Source organism: Nipponia nippon, unplaced genomic scaffold (assembly GCF_047370975.1).
Source record: "Nipponia nippon isolate SJK-2023a ecotype South Korea unplaced genomic scaffold, ASM4737097v1 scaffold_3, whole genome shotgun sequence".
Lineage (NCBI taxonomy): Eukaryota > Metazoa > Chordata > Aves > Pelecaniformes > Threskiornithidae > Nipponia > Nipponia nippon.
Window position 1 is genome coordinate 40,005,451 of NW_028262347.1, and position 24,195 is coordinate 40,029,645.

At 40.9% G+C, this 24,195-nt stretch overlaps 1 protein-coding gene and 1 long non-coding RNA gene across 4 annotated transcripts in view; both read left to right on the forward strand.

The window, feature by feature from the left end:
* Positions 1 to 7,432: 7,432 nt before the first annotated feature.
* LOC148054556 (uncharacterized) lies at positions 7,433 to 10,143 on the forward strand. Its single transcript, XR_015706646.1, has 3 exons — positions 7,433 to 7,765; positions 8,419 to 8,540; positions 9,560 to 10,143. It is a non-coding gene; the product is annotated as an uncharacterized LOC148054556 (long non-coding RNA).
* Positions 10,144 to 10,242: 99 nt separating this feature from the next.
* Positions 10,243 to 24,195, forward strand: part of RAB3IP (RAB3A interacting protein) — a 34,383-nt gene continuing 20,430 nt past the window's right edge. For 2 of the 3 annotated variants that reach the window (XM_087766655.1, XM_087766657.1), the window contains exons 1-3: positions 10,243 to 10,362; positions 19,221 to 19,496; positions 19,706 to 19,967. In XM_087766655.1, the coding sequence (XP_087622781.1) occupies positions 19,246 to 19,496; positions 19,706 to 19,967 (513 nt within the window). In that variant the 5' untranslated portion in view covers positions 10,243 to 10,362; positions 19,221 to 19,245. Of the gene's footprint in view, positions 10,363 to 10,676; positions 10,748 to 19,220; positions 19,497 to 19,705; positions 19,968 to 24,195 lie in introns of those variants that run through there. The other variant, XM_087766656.1, reaches the window with a different exon arrangement.

A 24,195-nucleotide genomic window follows, 5' to 3' on the forward strand; every position in this document is an offset into this window, starting at 1 on the left:
AAGAAGCTGCTGTCAGATTCTCTCAGGCGAGAATATATTGAGTTTTGCTTTATTTTTCTACTTACTGTCACTTGCTGCTGGAATTCCTGTATTAAACAAATTAGTAAATTAACATAAAATGTCCTCTGCCCATAGAATGAACGTGTAGAGAGCTGCTGTGATATCTTACAGTCTCTTTCATGAGAGAAATTGCAATAATTAAAAGTTAATCTAGTGAGAGAGATACCACCGTACTTAGCATCACTCAGTGTGGGTTGTGGAAATATACTTTAAAGGAGGCTCTTTTATCTCTGGAAGTCACATGGCAGAATGCTTCAGAGGATTACAAATGAATTTGTCTGCAGGATAAAGCCTGCTGCCCTGACAGATTAATTCTCCGAGTACTGTAAAACTGTATTCAGAAACACTTTGCTTTGCAACTTCCTTGTAATGAAATAAACATCATTTGTTATGCGGTAGTGCTGAGTTTGGTATTAGAAATATTATTATTACTGTGACTGTTATCAGCCTCAACAATCCTTTTATTGCTGGAAGGCACAGACACACAAAAGGAAACTGATGTCATGGTGTGGGACTTGTCAGACGGAAGATGGGATCAACAAAGCAACCAGGAATAAGGTGACCAGGAACTGGGCTCAAAAGCCAACACCTGGATTGACTGGGACAGTTTTCTCTTGACTTAAGACCTGGCTCTCCAAAGTGCTACTTATCTTCTTCATCTGAAAGCGGCTGGGCGGGTTAGTTAACATATGCTAACATAGCTCCAGCTTAAGTGGACGCTAAATGGTCAAAAGGGCAATGGCAGAAGGAGAGGTGCTTAATTTTGCTCTAAGGACTGGCTCTTCTGAAGTCAGCGTCGTTCTGCTTCACAAGATGACCAGGGTTTCAGAACTTATTGCACGATGTCAAGCATTCAATACTAGATAATTTCCTTACTTGCCTAAAAATGCAGCTGATTGATTGCACAGCCATATGCATAATCATCCTTTTGTATATGCAGGATCCTGCTAACCTCTAATTTCTTTTCCTTTTTAATGAAGAAATATGTTAACAGAATTTTGTATTGTAGCAGACATTAAAGAATATTGATGGTTGATAGTCTCTGCTTTATAATGTATATTAACGTCTCCTGCACTTCTTAGGGAGTTAGATTTGAGAAAGAGGGATCTTTTCTCACATCGGAATGTTTCTAAGAATAACAAAAGCATTTATTCGTATTAGAGTTAATAATGCATCTTTGTTCATGCAACAGACATGTTTGTGCTCTCAGTCAAGACTTTTGAGGTATCAATGGAAATATCATAAACTCATGGTCTTTATGGCTTAAGAGGCTGGGTTTTCAGTGGGTGGTATTACATCTTTCAGAGTAGCAAATGTTAACTCTTGTTCCTTGCATACAAATATAATAGTAATAATAGTAGTAGTAGTAGTAGTAATAATAATAATAATACAACATAACGATGGACAATATACATAACAGTACAGTCGAAAAGTTCTGTTTCTCTCATTTAATAACTAACAAGGACAGCTTTGCTTATTCCTGGGAGAAATTCTCTGTATGAATGTATTTTTATTTGTGTATGTGAAAAATCACCTGCAAGAACAGCGATCCAGATTAGTGCATGACTTTAAAAGATCAACACTGTGCAGTAATGACTGATGCAAAGCTGTGGTGCAGCTGTCAGACACTCTTAGAGGTGTGATTAAACTGTGCTGCAACTGATGGAAGAAACTATACCCTTCATTACCTGTGTTCAAATTAAAGGGGGCCTCAAACCAAAATGCAGAGACATGTTACCACCGAATACAACAGGGACTGTAAGGATGGAGGATTTTCTTGAGCTGTGTCTTGAGCAGAGAGAATTGTGGGAGTATCTGCTTGTATGAGAGAGAAAGGGAAAAATAAAGAGAGAAGAGATTCAAAGAACGAGCTGGAGACGAATAACAGACAGAAACAGACAGATTTGCAGGGAAAAATGTTTAGAAAAGGGAAGTTCTCTTGAGTTAGGTATTGTCTGGAAAGGACTTGGAACGGTTGTTGTTGCTGTATTTGTGAGAACAGGATTATTGATATTTGTGCATAAAAAAGGATTAGCCATCGTTAGGATGGCTGACCATCATCAATTTCTTTTTGTAAAGGGAACAACTCACCTGAGTTCTTTTTCTTATTTAGCTGGTTTTAGTTAAAAAAAAACCCCTAATAATACTTACTGCTATTAAGAATGGTACTTGATACACATGTGAAAAGGATAAAACTGAGGACTTTACTCCATGACCCAGGTGGTCCTGATAGTCCTGTATTAAAGTTAGCTCTGGCTTTCCTCCCTTGCATACTTCAATGCCAAACATTTTCCTCAGAACTTCATTTGTTTGCTTTGCAGATATTGATTAAGAGGGGGAAAGAAAGAGAGTATAAAAAGAGAAAGTAGCATCCAGGAAAAGGATAGTGAGTTTAGTGAACCAACAGAGAAAAAACCTAGCCTTTCCTTTTTCTATGGACAACAAGCCAAATCATTTACCTGAATTGCAACAAATGCTCTCCTTCTCTGCTTTCTGCGACTTCTTGCTTTAAAAATGCCTAGACAGCCTCGGTAGCTTTTGCAAAATATGCACTACGCTGTGTTTGTCTACCTTGGTTCAAAATCAAAAGTCTCATTGCTCCCCCAGACATGAGGTTTAGCCTGTGAGCCAAGAGCGGATGAAGCAAACCCTGAGCTCGTCGTGTCACTGCTGAGCCAGCACACAGCCCAGAACACACATCGGTATCAAATAGTGCGAGTTGGGGAATTTATCCTTCACACTCCTCTGGGCAAATCCACGCTTTGACTATTTTAGTCAGGTGAGGGAAAACTTTTCCTGCCATGGTGAGTGCAAGCACATTTCCAATCAAGGTAACACAGATATAAATGCTAGTGGAGACAAGACCCCTGGGGGGGCTGGCACTTTTAAGGTCACTTTGGGAGGTGTAACAGAGTAATCCTTCTCTTCTGTGGGACTGGAACGGCTCTGGTTTCGATATTACCTTGGCATTTTTTACCATCTATGCAACTGAGTGAAGGATTTGGATTACTTTTCAGAAATATCTCTCTGCTGCACTGAACTTGCAGAGCATTGCCACTTCTGCCGAGTAGCAAGCGATAGGACAAGAGGAAATGGCCTCAAGTTGCACCAGGAGAGGTTTAGATTGGGTATTAGGAAAAAACTCTTCACCAAAAGGATTGTCAGGCACTGGAACAGGCTGCCCAGAGAAGTGGTGGAGTCCCCATCCCTGGAGGTATTTAAAAGACGTGTAGATGTGGTGCTTAGGGACATGGTTTAGTGGTGGACTTGGCAGTGGTAGGTTAACGGTTGGACTCAATGATCTTAAGGGTTTTTTCCAACCTAAACGATTCTATGATTCTATGAGTGTGCTAAGCTGGAGAAGACAGAAGGAGACAAGGAGAAGAAAAGGCCACTCTAAACTGGGAGGCATTCCTATGCCCAGTGGAGTGATGTCCACACCAACTAGGTAAGGCTGGACAGAAGATGCATAAAACAGTACTTCTATCACATAAGGAAATGGTTGGTACCTGCAAAAACTTTTCCATAAGACCAGCCTCACCTTGCAGAGCAGAACGTAGCAATAACTGGCAGCCTTGATTGAAGTCTGGTTTTGAATTTCTGTGTCATTGAGCAAAATAAAGAAAAATCAGTCCATTAATGCCACATCTTCTATTTTTATAGCAACTTCGGCCTGAAAAAACGAAGACCTTTGAAAAATTTGTTATTTAAACTTTATCACGTGACCACATGTTGTGGGGAAGGAGGAAGAAGTCTCATGAATTTCGGTTTAGAGATGAATAAATGAAGGCACAAGGAGGGTACCCAGGTCCAAAGCAGAACTGTGAATAAAACATAGGATTCCTGAATCTTCACCCTACACTTTTTACTGTTATTATTCGCAGCATTTGGTGGAGCTGTTTTTGGAGTCTCATCAGGTTAAAGGATTCTTGAGTTTTAACCATAGGTTTGTCAGTACTACAAAGTTTGTTTGGTTTTAGGGGGGTTAATTTTCAGGTGAAAATGTATTCTGTGTTTTTATTTTCTGATTTCTGAGTTCAGGTTTGGCATCTCTGCCGTCCTCCAACTAGGGATGAACATGTTGTACTATTTTTAATTGCACTCTGGATCCGTCCCTGGCTTGCTTCTAAAGATAAACAAAACCACATGTCAGTCCTTACATAAGTAGGTAAGGTGTGCTGGTTTTGACTGGGGGAGAGTTAATTTTCTTCATAGTAACTGGTATGGGGCTATGTTTTTTTTATTTCTTCCGCTTAGTATTAAGTTACATTTATAAGCACCTTCAAAAAACCTAGAAGCATTATTTATTTTATACGCAACAGCAGAATCTGCCTAGTTGGGCAGTTTGTTTGCAGAATCAGTCTTACAGTCAAAGTGGATAACTGTAAACTAACATGCTCGAAGGGAAAATTTCTTTTTAATCCTTGTCATTTAAAAGCTGTCATTTAATAGTTAATAGAGAATTTGTATTCTTTATTCAGTTCTATCTTCCCTGATTAGGCTGTGTTCTGTGTAGTCATATAAAGATTTTTTTTTTTTTTAACACGGTAAAGAATTTGCCATTCTTATTATATTGTGAAATGAGTTCTGCAGGTTGTGTATAGAAATTTATATTTTTTGGTATTCAAGCCTTGACTTTTAATTAAGGAATACAGGGCTTTAATGAGCATTCACTTTTTAGACATCATTTTAAGCTCTTATTTCTGATGCTGATTTAGTGTGTTGACAAGTCTAACAGAGGAGAGGACTATGAAGTGGTTTGAGGTTTTGATGCTGCAACAGATTTGTTGCGTGATTTGAGCACATCATTTCAGTCATTCCAAGACAAATAGGAAAGAATCAATATATGCGATATAGATAGAGTTTGGTAAGGCTTCTGAAATTCCCTCCTATGACATCTCATAAAAAAGGGAGGGACACACTGTCTAGCATAAACTACTGCAAAGACAATGCAAGACTGATATGAAAACCATGCTCAAGCCATGGTTTTGGATGGCTAATTGTTAAAGTAAAGCATCTCATCTCAGAGGATCATTCTGGTTCTGATAACGTGCAATATTTTAATTAATGACTTGGCTGATGCAATAGGGAGTGCACTTATCAAATTTGCAAGATATGAAGGGCCATAAACATTTTTTTTCAGAACAAGATTAGAACTCAGTAAGAATCAACGGACATAGAAGAAAGTTCACAAGTGAAGTCACACACAAGCTGGAGAAAGACTAGTTAAGCAGCATTCTGCTGCCATAAGAAAAAAAGCAAGGGATCTTTGCTGAGATATATAAGCAGGTGTGTGATATGTTAAAGCCAGTGCTGTTCAGACCTCAGCTGGAGTGCTGTGCCCAGACTTGAGCACTGCTCTTCTACAAAGACGAGGACCCACAGGAAGAAGCCCAGAGAGAATAATGAAAACAACTGGAGGTCTAAAACCCATCACCTATGAGGGAAGATTAAAATAACTGTGTTTATTCTTTGAGAAAACGGAGGGGACAGATGATGCCATCAAATACCCTGAAGATTGTTGCTTCCTGCATCCACTGAGATAAGTTCATTGCCTCTTGTCCTGCACTGCAGCAAAGGAGATTAGGTTAGACTTTGGAAAATACTTCCAACTCCAAGGTTAGTTCGGCACTGGAATGCACTGCTTCTGGAGGCCGTGCTGTCTTCCACCACGGGAAGGTTTGAGAAAGAGCTTCAGGAGCAGTTAACATCAATCCTGCCTATTTGCTGTTATTTTGGGGGGGTTTAGTGGGTAGGTTTGAAGAAAAACACAAACCTCACTGGTTTTAACGTTGTATCAGTTGAATCATGGGAAGCAGCAAAAAGATAAGAGCTGTAGTTTTAGGACTCCCATAAGCTGGATGCTTATTTATGCCAATGTAGCAATTAGATCTGTTTTCCAAGTGCTTAGCTAAACATTGAAGAAATATGCCTGACTGGGGAATTCTTGTCTATACTCTGGTTCCCAAAACTGCTAGCACTGGTTCAGCTGAGCTAGTAGAAGGGGGGGGGGGGGGGGGCGGGGGGAATCTCTAAAATAGATAAGATTTATAGTCTCTGTACCTTTTTTGTACACAGTGGATCATTCTTTGTTTCTTTTCGCTGTGCTAGGGGGTCACGTGCTAGGGGGTCACAATGCACGTGTAACTTCTATTAATAGATTCATCCTTTGGCTTGCTTGAGTTTATTGTTTTATAACATCTTCATTGAGAGGGAGGTAATAATTACAGTTTATTCAATATTAAAAAAGCAATAAAAGAAACAAATAGGAAGTACCACAAGCAAGTAGAAAATAAGATTTCAAAGTTTATCTGCTTTATTTATCCGTGAAATTGTTGAGACATCTTTCCCCAGCACACACTTGAACATCTTCTATAAAAAGAACAACCATCTCCTTCTTTTATTCCTCCCAACCTGTAGGAGGAAAAATTTGATTAGCTGGCATTTGTGTTTGTGCGTATAGATGAGAAACTTTAATTAAAGTCAGATCAAAGAAAAATGCTGCACTTGGCTTCTTTAAAGTCCTGCGGCCAGTTTGGCCTTCAACAGAGAAGACTGCCATGGTCTGGGGCTACCTTCTGTGAAACACCTTTGTCTCTTGTGCTTTTACCTCCCTGAAACAGATTTCTTAGGTCACTATTGGTGAAGGAAACAGGCACATTTGAAGACACAGTCTCTCAGATGATGGTTCAAATGCAGTAGAAGACCTGGACAGACAGAGATGCAGTTCAGGGGGACTCTGTGCAGTGGGGGAACTGTTTGCAATGATGTTTACCACATTTTGCACCAGTATAACTGGAGAGAAGCTACGTGAGTGAGACTGTCAGTTGTCAGTATATAGATTGCTGTGGCCAAGGCTGTGCCAAGGTACCTATCCAGCTTTCTATCTAGCTGGAGAACAGGACTTTCTCATTTGGGGCACTTAACGACCCAAGGAGTTCAAAAGCTAGAGATGAAATGATTTCCGAGTGAATAGATGTGATGGGAGCAGCAAACACTGGTGTTCATTGGAAACAACGCAGTTTCAGCAAAGTCCATCCTCCAGATTGTGTACATGGTGCAGTTTTGTTGAATGGTCCTGTCAGATTACGACTATTTAGTCAGAGGTGGCACCCACGGCATATGTTATTCCACCAAAGCTGTAAACTGTACATCACTTTCCACTGGGAACAGTGACTTTGCTCATTTAGAACAACAGCGATGCATGGTTTTGTTTCTAAAAGGACTTCAGTTCTCCTGATTGCCAGGGACCTAAGGGCACTAAAAGGCCTTAATTGCCCTCATCAGTCTCATCTGGGACCCCTACTCAGGCACCTTCTTCCTGTAGTGTGAAGGGACTCCGGGGCTCCATTTAAGCTCAGGCCCGGGCCACCAGGATTTGCCTGTGCTGTGTCTTGGGTGAGCCTGTCTTGGTTGCTCCTTCCTTGGATGAGCCTCAGACCTACGTTATAGGTGTAGGCCTACATATAAGTCTCTAGTTCTGTCTCTTGCTCTTCCTGACAAGACTTCCTGGATGGATCCAGAACTGGATTTGACATCTCACCTTGTGTGATGGTCACTAGGTGTATGACAAAGCCTGTTGCTGTCACACAACCTAGCCCTGCTCTTGACTGTGCCCTCGGTGGTGGTGTTACCCTTGGCTCGCAGCTCATGATGCCTGGAGGAATAGCCCTGCTCTGATGTGCAGCTCAGGAAGGAACCGAAGGTTGGATAAAAGTACTCCTTTAAAATAGACTTTTTCTCAAAAAAACTCTTACTTCTTATATTTATGTCTCTGGATTTAATCCAAATTGTTTCAACTTTTAATTTTAACCATGTAAGTTATATTTTCTGCAGTTTGTTGCTGCCTGACTTTTAAAGTATTACTTACAGCAAAATACAGGAGTACTTTGACAAAATAAATCTGTTGGTGATTAATTTAGCACAGTCAAATTCTTTGGAAGTGTATTGCTTTTATTTCTTGAAATGCAAGATGTCTAATCTGGTTAAGACAGCAGATTGTCATGCCAAGTAGTCGTTGTAGAGGATTAAGAACTACAGGATTACAGATCCTAATTATAGACTCTTGTCAGTTTACTATGCCTTAATACATTGTTTTCAACTTCTGATTCCACTTGTCTCTTTTGCAATCATGTTTTTAATGAACTTTCTGATACGTCTTCTAATTTGGCAAACCTGTATTCTGATAGCACTGCCTGGGTTCTATTGCATGTCAATATTAGCAAATTAAATAATTTTAAAGGTCAGAGCTCTTCAAACTGAACATCTCTGCTCTATGAGGCTTTTCACAACAAACTTCAAATTATACTGCTATTTGAATGTTCCACTTCTTGTACTGCTTGGTTTCTTGTCTTTCAGATTGCTTCCAGAAAAGATGTGGATGATGATTTTTCTGTAGCCATTTCTGCTGCTTCAGCCCCCTCGTAGTCAATGTAGATTTACATACCAAAAAGGAATTTAGAAGATATTACTGTTTATAGGTAATGTATTTACTTTACGATGAATGGCATTGATACATTTGTCTTTTGACATCCTCTTTGTCATATTTATGTGTCCTAAATGAACTTCTTGCTCGGTGGATGCTAAGGTAAATGTGCCACAGAGAACATAGTCTGTGCCTATGTCCTGCAGGACTGGCCAAACAGGATTCTTTCACATTCAGTGGAAAGCTGTCAAGAAAATTAACATGCCAATTATTGACCGGAATGTGGCCTAGATTCCTTAACTGATGAATGGGACAAGATCTTGTTTACATTACTTTTTTTGCCGAAGTTCCTCGCCATTGCAGCACATGTTTCAGTTCAGCTGCACTAACAACGACGAAAGTATGTCGTCCAGCCAAGACTGCTGTCATGTGAAGAATATTTTCTGGCAATCTAATTGGACCAGTAGTAAAATGGAGTCTTGTTTATAGTAGCTTTCCAACATTTTGCCTACTGCTTTTAAAGACATAGAAAACACAAAACGCTACAGACCAGAATTTCAAAAGGGAAAAAAGTGGAGGCTGTGTGTCAACCTCTGAAAAGCTGGAAAATTACCTGAACCATCCTGGTTGTGTCAGGGTGGCAGTAATGACGGCTTAAGGAAATAGGCAAGCCAAGATGAGAGGTAACAGTAGTAGTATCTCTTTATTGGACAAACTAGCAGAGCTGGAAAAACAATCTTCTTAGCAGGTGAGCCCTATTTTAGCTCTATATGTGGCCTTATTTCACAAGTCTTGTGCATATAAATTACAGCTCAGTCTTTAATTATTACATCCATTAGGCAGGCTCGGCACCTGATTTGAGGCAGTACATGCCCCATGAGTGAAAATCACTGGATAATGGTCTGACATTAAGTCTCATTTTCTAATTTTTAATTGCGTAATCCTGTGCCTTTGTTACTGTACACTATTAAATACAGAACTATTAACTTCCTCGTGTTTTTGACGGTAACAAAACATTCAGACTTTAATAGCCCTGCCCTTGAACAGAAGCAATGTTTTCACCCTCTCTTCCAGGTGATGAGTGGAGGCACAGAAATGTCGTCTGATCTCTCCTGAAGCCACGAGCGTTTGCTGCCTGTTTGCAGCCTCCCTCCTTGTGAAATGTGGTGCCTGACAGCACTCGTGCCCTGTGCTGTGTCTGCCGTGAGCCTCTGGTACCTCTCCTGCCAGGCCCTAAGGACATGATCTAACAGCGTTTCGTGGTCAGAGCCTTCACCATGGGCCGCCCTGGCGCCGCTTGGAGCGGAGGGATGGAGGCTGCCCCTGACCCACGCGTCCTAGCTGTGTAACGCATCCGCTGGGCCCGGGGCCTCCTCTTGCCAGACCTACAGCCCCTGAAACCCCACTGTCTGCTGACAGCGTGGCTGACGAGCGGGCGTGCGAAGGAAAAGCCTCCCCGAGACTGTTCTTCAGAAGCGTTTTGGGTCACGGGCGGGTGCTGTGAGGGCAGACAGCCAGGCCTAGGCACCGCCACTGACAGGAGGCCGCTCTGGCTGGCCTTGCAGCCCGCCTCCTGGGCTGGGACCCGGCCTCCGGCGGGGCACAACCCCCGCCCCGGCCGCAGGGAGGCCGCCCCGGGCGAGCGGCCTGGCCCGCCCCGGCTCAGGGCACCTCGCGTCCCCTGGGGGCGGCGCCCGCGGGCGGTTACCCCCCGCCCCGCTAGGGGGCGCCGGGGGTGGCGCACACCTGCCCCCCACCCCGCTGCGGGCGGTGCGTCCGCGGGCGCATGCGCGGCGGCTGCCCAGCGCCCCGCCCCCCCCAGGTTGGCCGAGGGGACGCGGTGCGGTGGCGGCGGCCGCTCTCGCTGGGCTCGGCAGGTGGGTGGCGGCGGGGCTGCGCGGCCCCGGGCCCGAGGGAGGGAGGGAGGGAGGGAGGGAAGGGGGCGGCCGGCCGGCCGGGCTGCGGCTCCCCGGATAGTGCCGCCGCACCTGCCCGGCGCCGCGCTCCCGGGAGGCTGTGCCCGGGCGGGCGGAGCCGGTGCCGCCTGGGAGGGCTGCCCCTTGCCGGGGCGCGGTGCCCGGGGCCGGGCGGGCTTCCCCGCGCCGGACCCGCCGCCCACCCGCCCGCTGTGACCGCCCCGGGCGGGGGGGTTCCCCCCCGGCAGAGCGCGGGGGCAGGTGGCGGCCCGGGCCGTGCCGTTGTGGCCGTCTGCGGTGGGAAGGCGCCGCTGGCCCGGGCGCCCCCGGCTCCGTCGGGGTTTGCGTGAGTGCGGGGGGAGCGGCCGGCGGCAGGGCTGCGCTTGGCCCCAAATCCGGCCGCGGTCCGAGCGGCAGAAGTGGGCAGAAGTAGTTCTCGGGGGGACACCCCGGGAGAGCCGGCGGCGGCGGACAAAGAGCCGTCGCGCTGGCGGAGCCGGCGGCTCGGGGCAGCCGCGCTCCCTTCGGGGCAGCCGTCCCCCCCTCAGGGCTGCCGGCGCGGGGGCGGCGGCCGGGAGGCGGTCGGTGTCCCTTCGAGGCGTCCCGGGGCCGGTGGGGAAGGGCGTCCGGGCAGGAATGACTGAAATGAGGAGGAGGGGGGGTTGCCGGTGCTGAAAGCTTCTCCTCGGCTGACAGACCCCCTGGGCCGGCGGGGCGGGCGGGGAGAGCGCCGAGGGGGGCGGCGGGGGAAGGGGAGGGCCGGGCCGGGCCGGGCCGGGCCGGGGGTGCCCGCAGCGGCGCGGCTGGGAGTTCTGCTTTGCGGGGCGGTGGAGCTGCGCTCCCCTCGTAGCGTTTCTGCTTGCTTCGAGGTCGTCGGGCGATATCGAGGTTAATACCCGGTGGCCGATAAGCAGCCGCGTAAGCTGTAGTAGTTAAGTAGCAGGGGTTTCAGTTAACCTTAGTTTCGTAATGCGGTTCCGTTGGAGAATAAGGCACAGAAAGGAAATTCTGGTTGCAAGTTGCTTGCAAGTGATGAGCTGTGCAGAAATGCGTGCTGCCGGAGTGCTGGTGCTCCGCCAGCTCCCCGAGAGTCGCCGGGCTCTGGAAGCAGTGGCCAAGTCCTTCATGACACCCGCAGTGCCCGGCTTTGCTGACAAAAAGCAACAGTGTTTTCATGGGTGGGAGAGTGTTGTCTGTTTTGTTTGCAGGTAGCGTACTAAGCTTTGTATTCCTTGATCTGTTCACTGTGTTCATTTGTAAGCATGTTCTTCGGAAGTCTCAAAAACAGTCATCGAGAGAGCTAAAATAATTAATCTTCCGCCGACTTGCCGTAACTGTGAAATTATCAGCTTCTCTTTTGAAGCAGATGTAAGGTTATTCAGTCTAGAAGCGTGTATTGGCAGCTACCAACTGTTCAAATATTTGTATTCCTCAGTAAAATATAGGGCAAAACCTGAGGTCTTGTTGCTTTAATATTTTTATTGTCTTTATTATAGATCTGTTTAATGAGTTCTGGGGAGGGATAAAGTCAGGCCTTCTGTGTTTGTGCCTTGGCAGTCATTCTTCTGCTGTGCTTGGTTAATGTTACCTAGTGAGCAAAGAAGGATAAATAATTTACCATTCTCATTATGCTTTTAATAAATAACAAATGGGAGTGCAACTCACAGCTGCGACTGAAATATCCTTCATGTTACACTATAGTTAAAAGGGGATTTTTTTTTCTGTAGGAAAACAGTCACAGTAAGCCTTTTGATTATAGACTGCAGCTATCTTCATAGCTTTTATTGACTTGATTTAAAATTCATGTAAAATGCCAAATGAGCTGGTCTCTCACTGTTCCACTTACGTTTATGGATTTTCTCAGAAAAGAAATGTCTACTTTGGATTTTTATTTTTAAGATCCTTTTTAATACGGCATTTAAAATCTTGTCCACTGTAACTTGACTAAAACTTGTGTTAGACACTTTAATTACGCTTATAATATACTAACCATTTTTTTCAGAAATTAAGAAAATGTTTCTTTAAATGCATTTACAGGTACATTTAGAAAGCTTTACATACCATGAAAATTGTGATCATTTTTACTTAAGTTTACTAATGGAATATTTTCAGCGTTAACTGAAAATGAGAGGGTCTTTAGGTCCAAGTCTTGGCAAGAATGACACTGCGGTCACAGTCACTGTGATCAGGCTTAAACCTGAGATGGGATTGTGAAGTTGTTTCCATAAGGCAGAATGTCTTAAAAAGAACAGCGCCTGCAAAGGGAATCATATTTGCAGTTAAATTCACTTGGTTTAGAGAGTCTTTGTGAACTGAACAGCATTCTTTGAATGTTTGTTTACAATAAAAGTTTGCAGTATTCTACCTTGCAGAGCACTGATTTTTCTCTCTAGTAAGAGGTGTGTACTATCTACCAGACTCTAAACCATGTTTATTTATAGGTTTTGCAAGTACTTCATAAATATAGGTCACTGGATCTTGTGTGCTGCTTGTTTGTAAGAGAGACACTTGCTGTCTGCACCTGTGTTTTTCTAGTTGAAGATAGCCTATAATAAAGTTTTCAAAAGAGGTTTTTTTTTTTTAATCATCAGTTCAGCAAAACAAAAATTCTTTTAATTCTATAAAATCCTGCTATCAAATAGATGTTGTTTCTTTTAAGACAGTGTGAAATAGTGTTTTGGATGCCTAATATGAGAGTAAAGAATAGAAAAAGACCCACATCATAGCACTATATGACAACACCGGCGGGAATGCAATAGAAAAATATTCTCATGTTGAACCAAGTGTGGTTTTGCTAGCTCTGAAATTCTGTAGACTTGCCTAACTCACGGTTTACCTTCTGTTTACCATCTTGCCTAATTTACCATCTGTTGGTAAATATGTAGTGTAAGGTCACTCGCAAATAAAAGCAGAATATGTAAAGACTGGAGTAGTTCAGTGCTTTCTTTTGTCTCGTATCTTACTGCCTCCAAAAAAAATTTGTTGCGTATTTGGGCTCCTGGAGTGGAAGGGTCCATCATAATTGCAAAATTGTAAAGGTGGGAATTGTTTTTTGCAAACCTTAGGGGAATTCCTATGCCAGATCTTGAATTGTGTTTGTGCAATGAACTGGCATCGATAAGTGTGCACTGGCTTGAATTCTGTGGCTAAGCTTAAATATAAAACAGTTTGGGGAAAAAAAAAAAAAATCCACCCAACTTCTTTGTCCCGTGCCAACATCTGATGAATATCTTGTACTGGATAGGTGTAACTGAATTGGTTTTGAACTTTAAATTAATGTCCATATATGCCTTACAACAATTTTACTTTTTAAACTGCCTGCTTGCATCTGATAGGTATAGGTATGGAGTAGCAATACTTAATTGGACTGCTTCTTTAGAAGGCATTTATTGGTCCACTACTCTAATTCCCTACAGAGTTCTTTAGAGCTTAAAACATATTACATTCCAGACTGTATGATGCCAAATATTTCAAAACTTTTTCTTAAACCCACTGAGAAGAATGCAAGCCCAGTGGTGGGCTAATATCGGTTCTTTTGAGGAACTGCTACAAAAAATCCAGTTTCCTATCCCCTTCCAAATTAACTGAAGCAGAGGTTGGAGTCTAATAAATGAAGTCCTTAAGACTTTATTACGTTTTGAAAGGCCTGCTGCATGAAGATTAAAACACTGTAGCTAATAGGCACCTTTTTTTGGTAAATGCTAAGTAGAATTTACTTTTAATCAAAATGTTTAGAAACAGTAACTTCTTTTTCCTCGTGTGATTTTATTTATTTTTTTTTTCACTTGTGCAGGTTACTGGGCTGTTGTGGTGGTGCTCTTTACTATTAAAGCTAAAACTGAGATTTATGAAATATTTGATGCTGGTGTTGCTTTTAAATGGGCTATAACAATTAGGAGATTGTTCAAAGTTGTCATCTTCAACCTGTCTTGTATTTAAAAGCAATCTGTAAAAGACAAACTCCAGAGTTTGTAGTAGGTGGTTTTCAAAAATACATTTTTCTTTTACAAAACAAGCCGCAATAAATTACCGCTTTTCGGGGAGCTTTTTAGTATTTAGTTATTGGCTGTTTTGATTCAGACAAGTAGCTGAACCCCTCTTAGAATTAAACAACGAGAAAATTAGATTAAGCGTTTTGATTTGACTGCTGTTAAAAATGTTCACAGTTCTTGATTCCTGTTAGAAGCTGTAGAAACGTGTTAAACTGACTGTTGTTAAACTGATTTCTTTGTAGTACGTTTTTGTTTGTTATTAGATAAAATAACAGATTTGAGCCTAAGTTTCCTCATGAGGTCAGCCGTGCAAGTGTGGCAGTGGAAAGGTAATAAAAAGCTGCAACATTGTGACAGCTTCCACCAAATTTGCCTTATTTCCAGCAGAAAGTATAAGGAAATTAATTTATGTTGTTGTTTCATCCTGATTTATTACAGTACGTGAATTTTGTACATCATCCAAATTGCATACTATCAACTAAGACAAAAATAATCATGTATTTGGTAGGCACTAATGCTATTCCAAGCTTTCACCATATATTAACGTGGTAGAAAAAGTATTAAGAAAATTAATGATTTTGTTTAATAAGTGTGCTGCCCTGAAACGTCAGAATATCAGCTTTTGTTCACAGTAGCAGAATTACTACTAAAGAGTGCTGTGTCAGCGCTGTGTTTTTTTACACACTGTCAGCTTGGCTCCTAGTAAAGCTCTCCGCTTACCGTGCGCTTCGTGTTCCTTCACAACAAGGCTGTTCGTTGCTGCCTTGGTCGATAATATGACACCCCGCACCCCCTCACCCCCCAGCCTTAACCAAGCCTGTAATCTTTAATGACACTGAAATTTAATGTGGTTCCCCCCCCCCCCCCCCTGACCCTTGTTTACCGTTACTTTGAAGAGTTCTTTCCCAAAAGAGAGCTTTTATTTTTGGGACCGCCTAGCTTTTTGCATGTACATTTGGTTTCATTAATGCATAACGTGTGTTCAGCTGACGTCTTGGTAACAACATAAGGGTGTTGGTGAGGCTTGAAAGGGAGATATTTAACATGGGCTTCTTTGTCTTGTATGGGTGGTGTACCCAACTTCTGCCTGTTCACTGCTAAGTGAGAAGTAACGCTAGGAGAGAAAAAAGTTGTGAATGGAAAGTGTTCTACACAGATGGTATGCTTACGAGTGCCCATTTGACAGGCTATGGGAAAAGTTTAGCTGAGGGACTTTATTTTCAGCTCTTCCAGGAATAACTTGTATGACTTTTTTACTTACTGTGTCAGAAAGAGTTTGTTTTTTGCTACCTGAGGAGACATGCGTGGATTTATTCACTCATAAATCTCTCTTCTCTGTTTAGGCTGAGATTGATATTTAGTGTATAAGCAGAGTGATAGTCTTGTAAATAAAATTCCATAATCTTTTTGGGTTTTTTGACTATTAAAAACACTGCAAGATATAGGCAGGTTAGGTGGAAAAAAGCTGTAGGAAAGAAGTTAAGTGGAACATTTCTCATAGGAGTAGGAGCATGTAGGTAGGACAGATTTTTTTTTTTTTTTTTAGTTTGTAAAATTTTTTTTCTTTTTACAAACATACTACTTTGCTTATCGTAGATTCATGTGATGGTCCGGAGGGGGAGCTAGAAATGCATTTGAACATTTGGAAGGTAATAAGCAAGCTTCTAATAATTTTTCTCTGTGAGCCACTGTGACTTTCTGCACTTCATAATGTAGCTGAATTTTGTAAATTATCATTAAGATGTGGAAGGGCGCATCTTTGAGCCTGTGGCTTACTTGATGTACTTAAAGTATTTGCTCCAAACAGATAGCCCTACGATTTGTATAGAAATAGTAAAATACATTAAAAACTGGCAAATAAGTTTTTCCCCGAGCCTTTTTTTTTTCTTGGAAATAGCTGAAGAGTATTTTTTAAAAATCAGTTTGGGGGAAAAAAAAAAAACTTTCATAGAAAATTTCAGCCCAATGGGGTATGCAACTGAAAACAACCAGTGGTACTGGTGATGCGTAATACTGTGGTACCACTATTGAACATAGAATCATAGAGCGTTTAGGTTGGTAAAGACCTTTAAGATCATCAAGTCCAACCATTAACCTGGCACTGCCAAGTCCAACCATTAACCAAGCACCACTAAACCATGTCCCTAAGCACCACATCTACACGTCTTTTAAATACCTCCAGGAATGGGGACTCCACCACTTCCCTGGGCAGCCTGTTCCAGTGCCTGACTACCCTTTCAGTGAAGAATTTTTTCCTAATATCCAATCTAAACCTCCCCTGGCGCAGCTTGAGGCCGTTTCCTCTTGTTGTAGCACTTGTTACTTGGGAGAAGAGACTGACCCCCACCTCTCTACAACCTCCTTTCAGGTAGTTGTAGAGAGTGACAAGGTCTCCCCTCAGCCTCCTCTTCTCCCGACTAAACAACCCCAATTCCCTCAGCTGCTCCTCATAAGACTTGTGCTCTAGACCCTTCCAGCTTCAACATCAAGTCAGATTGTGAGTTTTCAGTGGAACTATGAATGTGTCATTCAAACTTGAAATGGAAACTAGTCAGCAGAAGGGAGGATGTGGCAAAAGAGTTGTTCCAGTTTTGCTCTCAGCTGTGTTCTCAATCTTTGCTTCTGTTGGGTGGTTTTTGGTGCACTTTCCTAGGTGCTGTAGGCGTAGAAAAGGCAAGGCACCCGGGCAGCCTTTCTACATCCCTTTTCAGAAGCCTGCATCTTCTGTTAATTGTGAAGACTGGAATCCAAAGAATTGTGAATGTGAAGGGACATCTCGGCAGTGTTGCCAGTATAGTAGTTTTGGGTATGGCTTACTTGGTGGTTGAAAAAGAGGAGAGTGGTGGGAACAATGAAAGCAAATGTGTCTGTGTAGATGTGAGCCTGACTTTGAGGCTGGCAAGATGGATGTTTTTCAGCTGGGCTGATGAACTTTAAAGGACCGTTTCTGCATTTTTATGTTTTTTCAAGATGGCAGTATTTTAGATTATTAAATGTAAAACAATGACATGTAATAGTCGCACTGTAGAGCTGAAAACATTTTTGTAATCTAACCTTGAAGAAATGTCCTGTAGCTCTGGCAGTCCCTCCATTTAAATTTGTTGACTCAACAGGCTTTATCATCATGTAGAGCATGTAATTAGAATGCTTGTAATAATTAAGAAGAACTATAGGGAAAACAAACAAGAATATTTTTCAAACTTACTTAAACTCAAAAATAAGATGTTCATCTCTGTGTTGTGTTAGAAAAGCTCCAAAGCACAAAACTGTGAGAGTGTTCTTCTGTGTAAATCATGTCTGTGCAACTGCTGTTGATAGTTCAAAATAAAACAAATTCCTGCATAAAACAAACAAACAAACTAAACCCGCAGAAGCAGAAAAATCCCTTTTTATTCCTGTAAGGTCCTTTTCGTCCCTTCAGTCTGGGCAGTTTCTTAGAGGTGGTTGATTTTTTTTGTGGGAGCAATTAACAGAGGCAGAGAAAAAAAAAAAACCATATTCTTGCTGTCTGAACAAATGAATTTCTTCCACATGTACCTGATAATGTGGTAAAGCCACTTGTTTAACGTGGATGTATACACATTCAGTACAATACTTGAGATGCAAAACAGTCTTGAACAGTGTTCTTTGAGTTTAAGATGACCAAAAAGTATTGATGTAACTAAAACAATACTGCATATGCTAATTTGGGGATTCCATTCTTGGTATTTTCTGTGTGTTTTATGAAGTAGCTAATGAACTGGACATACATGTAAGTAGATGTCATCATCTCTTCATAGCTATGACCATCATCTTTCTAGATCTTCTCTCTGTCTTGTCATTTCAGTTGTAAGATCCAAGCAGATTTCTCTGTAAAATGCAATGTATTATTTCATTTAGATACTACAGTTCTTTTTTTGCATGTTAAGTACCTCTGTGAAGCCTTAATTTTCTCTCCTCTTCATTTATATAACGTGGAATATGTTTTTTGCAGTGAATAATCACTGCTAAGTAATTCCTTCACAAATCTCTCCATACTACTTCCAATTTATAGTTTTGAATCATGCAAAGATTTTTGTGATCTCTGATAAACTGCTGGAAAATAGGCGCTTTCTGTCAGGGCTTGTAAAATTCATATGTTGTACTTATTTTCTGTTGATCTTATGAAAAACATATGGAATTAAAATCAAAGTTAAAAGATACTGTCAGTTAAATTGGCAATTCATAGTACACTTTTACCCATAACACATTTTTGGTACGATACTTATTCACAATTGTCATCATCATGTGATGTATTAAATGCACGTCATCATACTTCATGAGAAGTCTTATTGGCTAGTTCTATCATTTCAGTGAACTATGACAAGATCAGATGTGTAATTTAACCAAAACTGCTATGGACTGTAATTTATTTAAAGGTTCACTGATTTCTGTCTCTACATTATTTGCTTTGTTGAGGTTAAAAGTAGAAGCTTTAGGTTTTCTTTTTTTTTTTTTTTTTTTTTTCCTTACTGGTTCCCAGGTCTCCCTGTTGTTCATGAATGCAATATATTTGTGTTTTGATAGAAAACAACTCTAGGCGATATTAAAGAAGACTTTGTTTTATGATATAGACTGTGTTCTTGATTTCATCATCCCACTTAGATCTTCTGGACTCAACAGTCCCATGTGTGGAAAAAACATTTTTGGTGGTTGGAGTTGGTACTTCTGCAAGATTCGTCCGCAGTTTCCATTATATCATGAAGTATTCTGAACATATTTGTCTGGGTGTTTTTTTAATTCAAATAGTTCTCAGATATAATTAAATATTCCCTGTTTGCATTCTGATAATGTGATTATTTAATTCAGGGTTTCATATGATGAGGCTTTTATTATGGCCAGTGACCCCTTGGAAGGCTTTCATGAAGTGAACCTCGCTTCGCCTACTACACCAGATCTTCTTGGAGTAAATGATCCAGGGACTCAGGAACAAACTACCTCACCCAGTGTTATCTACCGACCACATCCTTCTGTTGTGTCCTCCGCACCAATCCAGCCCAATGCATTAAACGTTTCTGACCTTCCCACACAACCTGTTTATTCATCTCCCAGACAGCTGAATTGTGGAGAGGCATCAGGTGTCAGGTAAGTTCTGTGTGTCTTTTTATTTAAATCGCTGATGTTTGTTGCATATAAACTGCTTGCTTTACTAAAGATAAAATTTTAATATTACTTTCAATGTTGTAATGTTAAATTGCGTACATAACGGTACGTTCAACACCACTACTGCCATTTCTAAAATATTTCTTCTTAATGTATTATAAAAATAAAAAAATATATCACTCTCTTTACAGCATCAATGTTACCGACGCCATACTTTGTTCTACCTCTGGACCCCAGGGTGGGTCATTCAATCACAATAATTCCAGAAAGGAGAGCAATAACGCAGAGAGAGAGTTTTTGCAGGGTGCTACAGTAGCAGATGTTGCTGAAGGAAATGAAGATATTTTTGGGTTGAGTACAGACAGTTTATCTCACTTACGGAGCCCATCTGTACTGGAAGTAAGAGAAAAGGGCTATGAAAGATTGAAAGAAGAACTTGCAAAAGCTCAGAGGGTAAGGCTCGTTGTCTTGTCTCTTCCCGCTTTTTCTTTCTTCAGAGTGGTTCTAAGATTGCAGAATGATAGATGGGCTAGAAGGTGCAGTCTGAGTTTACTTATTTCTTATAGAATTATTAGGATGTAATTATTTTATGTACAATTATTTTGAATGTGTGCAGTGCTAATGTCTTAGAATTATTCCTCGGTAGTGTTTTTTTCTAGTGCTGCTGCTACTTAACCGTGGAAAGGTTTTGCTGCAATATCTGGTTAAACACGCTTTTCCTTTGAAATGTAGACCATTCCTTCATTCTGACATTTGAGAATAAGAGTAATTTTCTGTCATTCCATTGTTACCGTATAAGTATTTATAGATGCTGATTATGTACCTCTTGAGTCTTCTTTCACCTAAAGTATAAAAGCGTAGCATGTGTCATGGAATATAGAAATGCTTTAGAACAGGGGTACTTGTGATGTTTCATAGGCGAATAGCCTGCATAGGAAAGAACCAATAAAGATGTCACTGGTGTTCTTTAAAGTACTGTTACACCACACTTCAAATTTAATATGGATACCTTTGAAGACACCGTGGCTCAATTCATTAATATTTGTAAAGCGCTTTGTCTTGTTTGGATGGATGGTGCTATATAAATGCAAAGCCATTATTTATCATTTTAACATCCCCCTGTGCTTAAACTTTCAAGTAGATTTTGTGCTATTTGTATCTGTGCCCTTTCCTCTCCTCTACATGATTCCATTCTTGTTCAGATTTAAGCTCATCTTATCTTGTGTTTGAACTTGTTTTCCTTTGTTTGTTACCTCATCTTGTGGAATGTAGTCATAATTTCTGTCATAGTTGCATTTGTCCTTGTTAATGTGAATCTTAAATATGGATTCTGACATCACTTCTTCTGTTGATTGTTTTATTGCTGAGTAGCTGTTTCCTTTGCTAATGTGTTCATTTGCTTAGCATTTGACCACTGAAAGGAAACATTAACGTGAGCTAAGTTTGAGGACCTTGCATGTGAATGTATAATCCTAGCAGTTAAACTTGGAACCTTGGAAAGTAGGAACAAATTAAAGTTTAAACTTTAGAAAAGCTCTTCCAGCTCCTGACAGTATACCAAAGTACAGGTAACGTTCTTGAAAGCCACAACTCAGATCTGCTACTGTTACTTTGGAATTATCTGAAAATCTTATTCCAGTGTATACCACTTTGTCTCTTAAAGATTGAAATGTTTCCTATTTCACTACAAAATTTGTTAAGGTCATTTTTAAGAAAGTGGCGTTAAGGCTGCTAGGGCATACTAACTACGTTATATATTTTCAAATCCTTCGGGTCTTCTTAACAAAAGCAATTCAATGCTAACTTGAGACTGTTGATGTCAACGTTCTTGCTAATTCTCAACCCATCAGGTTGATTCTTACCACTGTTATACTGGATGAATAACTTACTTTGTCTGCTCATCTTCCTAAACTTGCACTGTTTCAGAATTGCTCAGTAACATGGGAGTCATAGCAGGAGTCTTTACAGACTGTACAACAAACCACTGTATTCCTTCCGTAATACCTACTTTCTTCCACTTCTGGTATAAGGACTGTTTTTTTTTCTATCCCTAATTCATCTCTGATTGCTTTCTTCCAAAAGTCATGGCTGTTCACACTGGGCTGTGCCCACTCTGCGATATTCAGTGTGTCATGCAGTTTTTAAACTTTTATTTCCAAATATATTCACTTTTGTCGATGAGTACTCGGTTTAAAAATCTGTAGGGATATAATTAATAGGCAGTGCCTGTGTATAGCTGGTTGTTTTTTGGTTTTAAATTATGGTTTAAAATTATTTAAATTTTGGTTTAAATTATGGTTTTAAACTCTCTGTAAGTCTCTGTGCTGTTTATTAGGAACAGTGAGAAAAATGAGAATTACAATTTGCACTTGAATTTTGTGAGTTCATTGAGCCTGGAAGCCTTATAGACTACAGGCTTTCCAGGAGTGAACAAAGTAAACGCAAACTTGCTATCTTGCATTTTTCATTTGTTCCAAATTTCTTACCCAAATTGTATGCTATTGTAATATGCATTAAAGATTGATTTGAATTTGTTGCAGTTGCGATCAGAAAGGGAACTAGAAGGGAAACAGGAATTTTGAAACTTAGGGATCCACTATCTAATTTTTTTGTCACGTCTCTGCTTGGAGTGCAACTTTTTTCTTAATGTGCTCTCAGTTTTTTATATAAAAGAATAATAGTTAGACATTTAAGTATGGTTCTGGAAGAAATTATTCAGGAATAAAGATTCATTCTTTTTATTTTTTTTTTCTCCTTTGTGTATGCCTTGTATTTCCTAATATTTCCTAAGACTACAGATTTCACTTCTCAAAATGAACAGCATTGCTGGCAAAATTGTTAAAAAAAAAAAAAAAAAGTCTTTAAAAATTTGTTTCTTAATGAGAGGAAATGTACTTTCTACTTCAGTCTAGATCAGTTGCAGCACCAAATCATGTTGTAAGACTGGGAGAAAGGTTGGGTCAGAGGTAACAGCAGGGCAGCATTCTGTACTAACGGAGGATGTAAGATTGGACATCTTTTTGCCTTAAAATGCCCCCTTAATTAAAATGACATAGATTTTTCACGCTGTGTTGAGACCATTCAGGTAATTCTTCCTTATTTTTTCACTGAAGACTTAATTTCTGCCTATATTCTGTAAAGTGCAGCTGACGAGCCCTTGCTCTGAACCTTTCTCCTTGTTTTGCTACCCTTTTAAAGCAGCATCAGGAAAATTGAGAAGGTGTTAAAAGGCTTAGTGATTCAACACCCGGGACTTTATCTCCTCATGTCTCTCTGCGTTTGCATTTTTTCTGCCACGTTTGGATTCAGCTGTGTCACTGTGGTTACTGAAGGTAGATCAACCACGTGTAGATAACATCTGAGGGAACAGTGAAGGTATTTTGATACATGGTATTTCTTGATGTGCAGGTTTAGTGACGTCCTTGCAAAGGAATACCTTTTGTTTGCTTTTCATCTGAAGTAACCAGCGCGTTGCATGTATGTTGGATAGCTCGCTTGTAGTTTCTGAGCTGTGGCAGTTCCTAGTCATGTTTTCCTTGAATTTTTGTGTGATTTGGCCCTGAAGTTGTTTCCTCATCGATCAGACTGTCAGTGTAATGATGTCGTCTATGACTACAGAGGGAAACTTAGGTTTCTGTGTTGATACTTTTTCTCTTGGAGCGTTGAAATTATTAGCTGTCACTGACGGTTAGCCTCCTTCTCTGATGAGGAAGGAGCAGTCTACCAGAGATGTTGGTTGCAAATACCGTATTCGGTTTGAGAATGAATTCCATGCTTCCTACGGTCTTTAGAGTAAGACCTGTTGGTAACAAGTAAAACCGTGTTTGGCTTTTTGTAGTAGAAATCTGAATTACTGATATTTCCCTAGTAGAGTGAAATTGAGAGTTTTTTTCCCCACTGATGCAGCGATTCTTGTGAAAGAGGTGACAGTATAGAATGTGGTATTGTAAATTTCAGCGTCGTTTAAGAACCTGATCCTCAGATCTAGGTTTTTCTTTCGAAGGCTTGAATTTCTGTATGCATTCTTCATCTCAGAACCAAACTGAGTGTTACAATTTGATCTCTTGTCTTCAGATCTCATGTGTTGATACAGGATTTGAAGTAGATTTTTTTTTTTCCATTTTTCTGCCTGTACTGTCAAAGAATCCAATGTAACAGGGGCTATTGCCTTTATTACAGTGTTTCTGCGCAGGCTAACACTGGTGGTTAAATCTCTTTATTTTTCCACAGTAAAACATGAGATTTTAAAACTCTACATGGATTAATGAATAAATAGATTCACAATAACTATCCAGGAATTCCAGTAGTACTATACAGTACCTTCAGCATTTTTAAATTTCTGTTGTTGTTTGCTTATAAGTTAACGAACAATAAAAATGAGGATGCTCCAGAATAACATACCATCCCAGAACTCCACTGAAGAATATGCTTTCAAGCTTTTCTAAAACAAAATTGCAGTTGAATTGTAAGGCCACTGGCTTGTGATTGTTAAAGATGGGTTGGTTCTCTGAAGGTGTTTTAGCAGTTCCTTGCTGTCGTGAGTGATGAAAGTTTTCAGTTTCCACACCTCTGACTGATGCTGTTGTAGTGTATCGTAGGCACAGAAACTTTCTCAGACGAGTAGAAGACTACATGCAAGCAAAACAGAAGCATCTTCACTCATGCCTTAAGATGATAATTC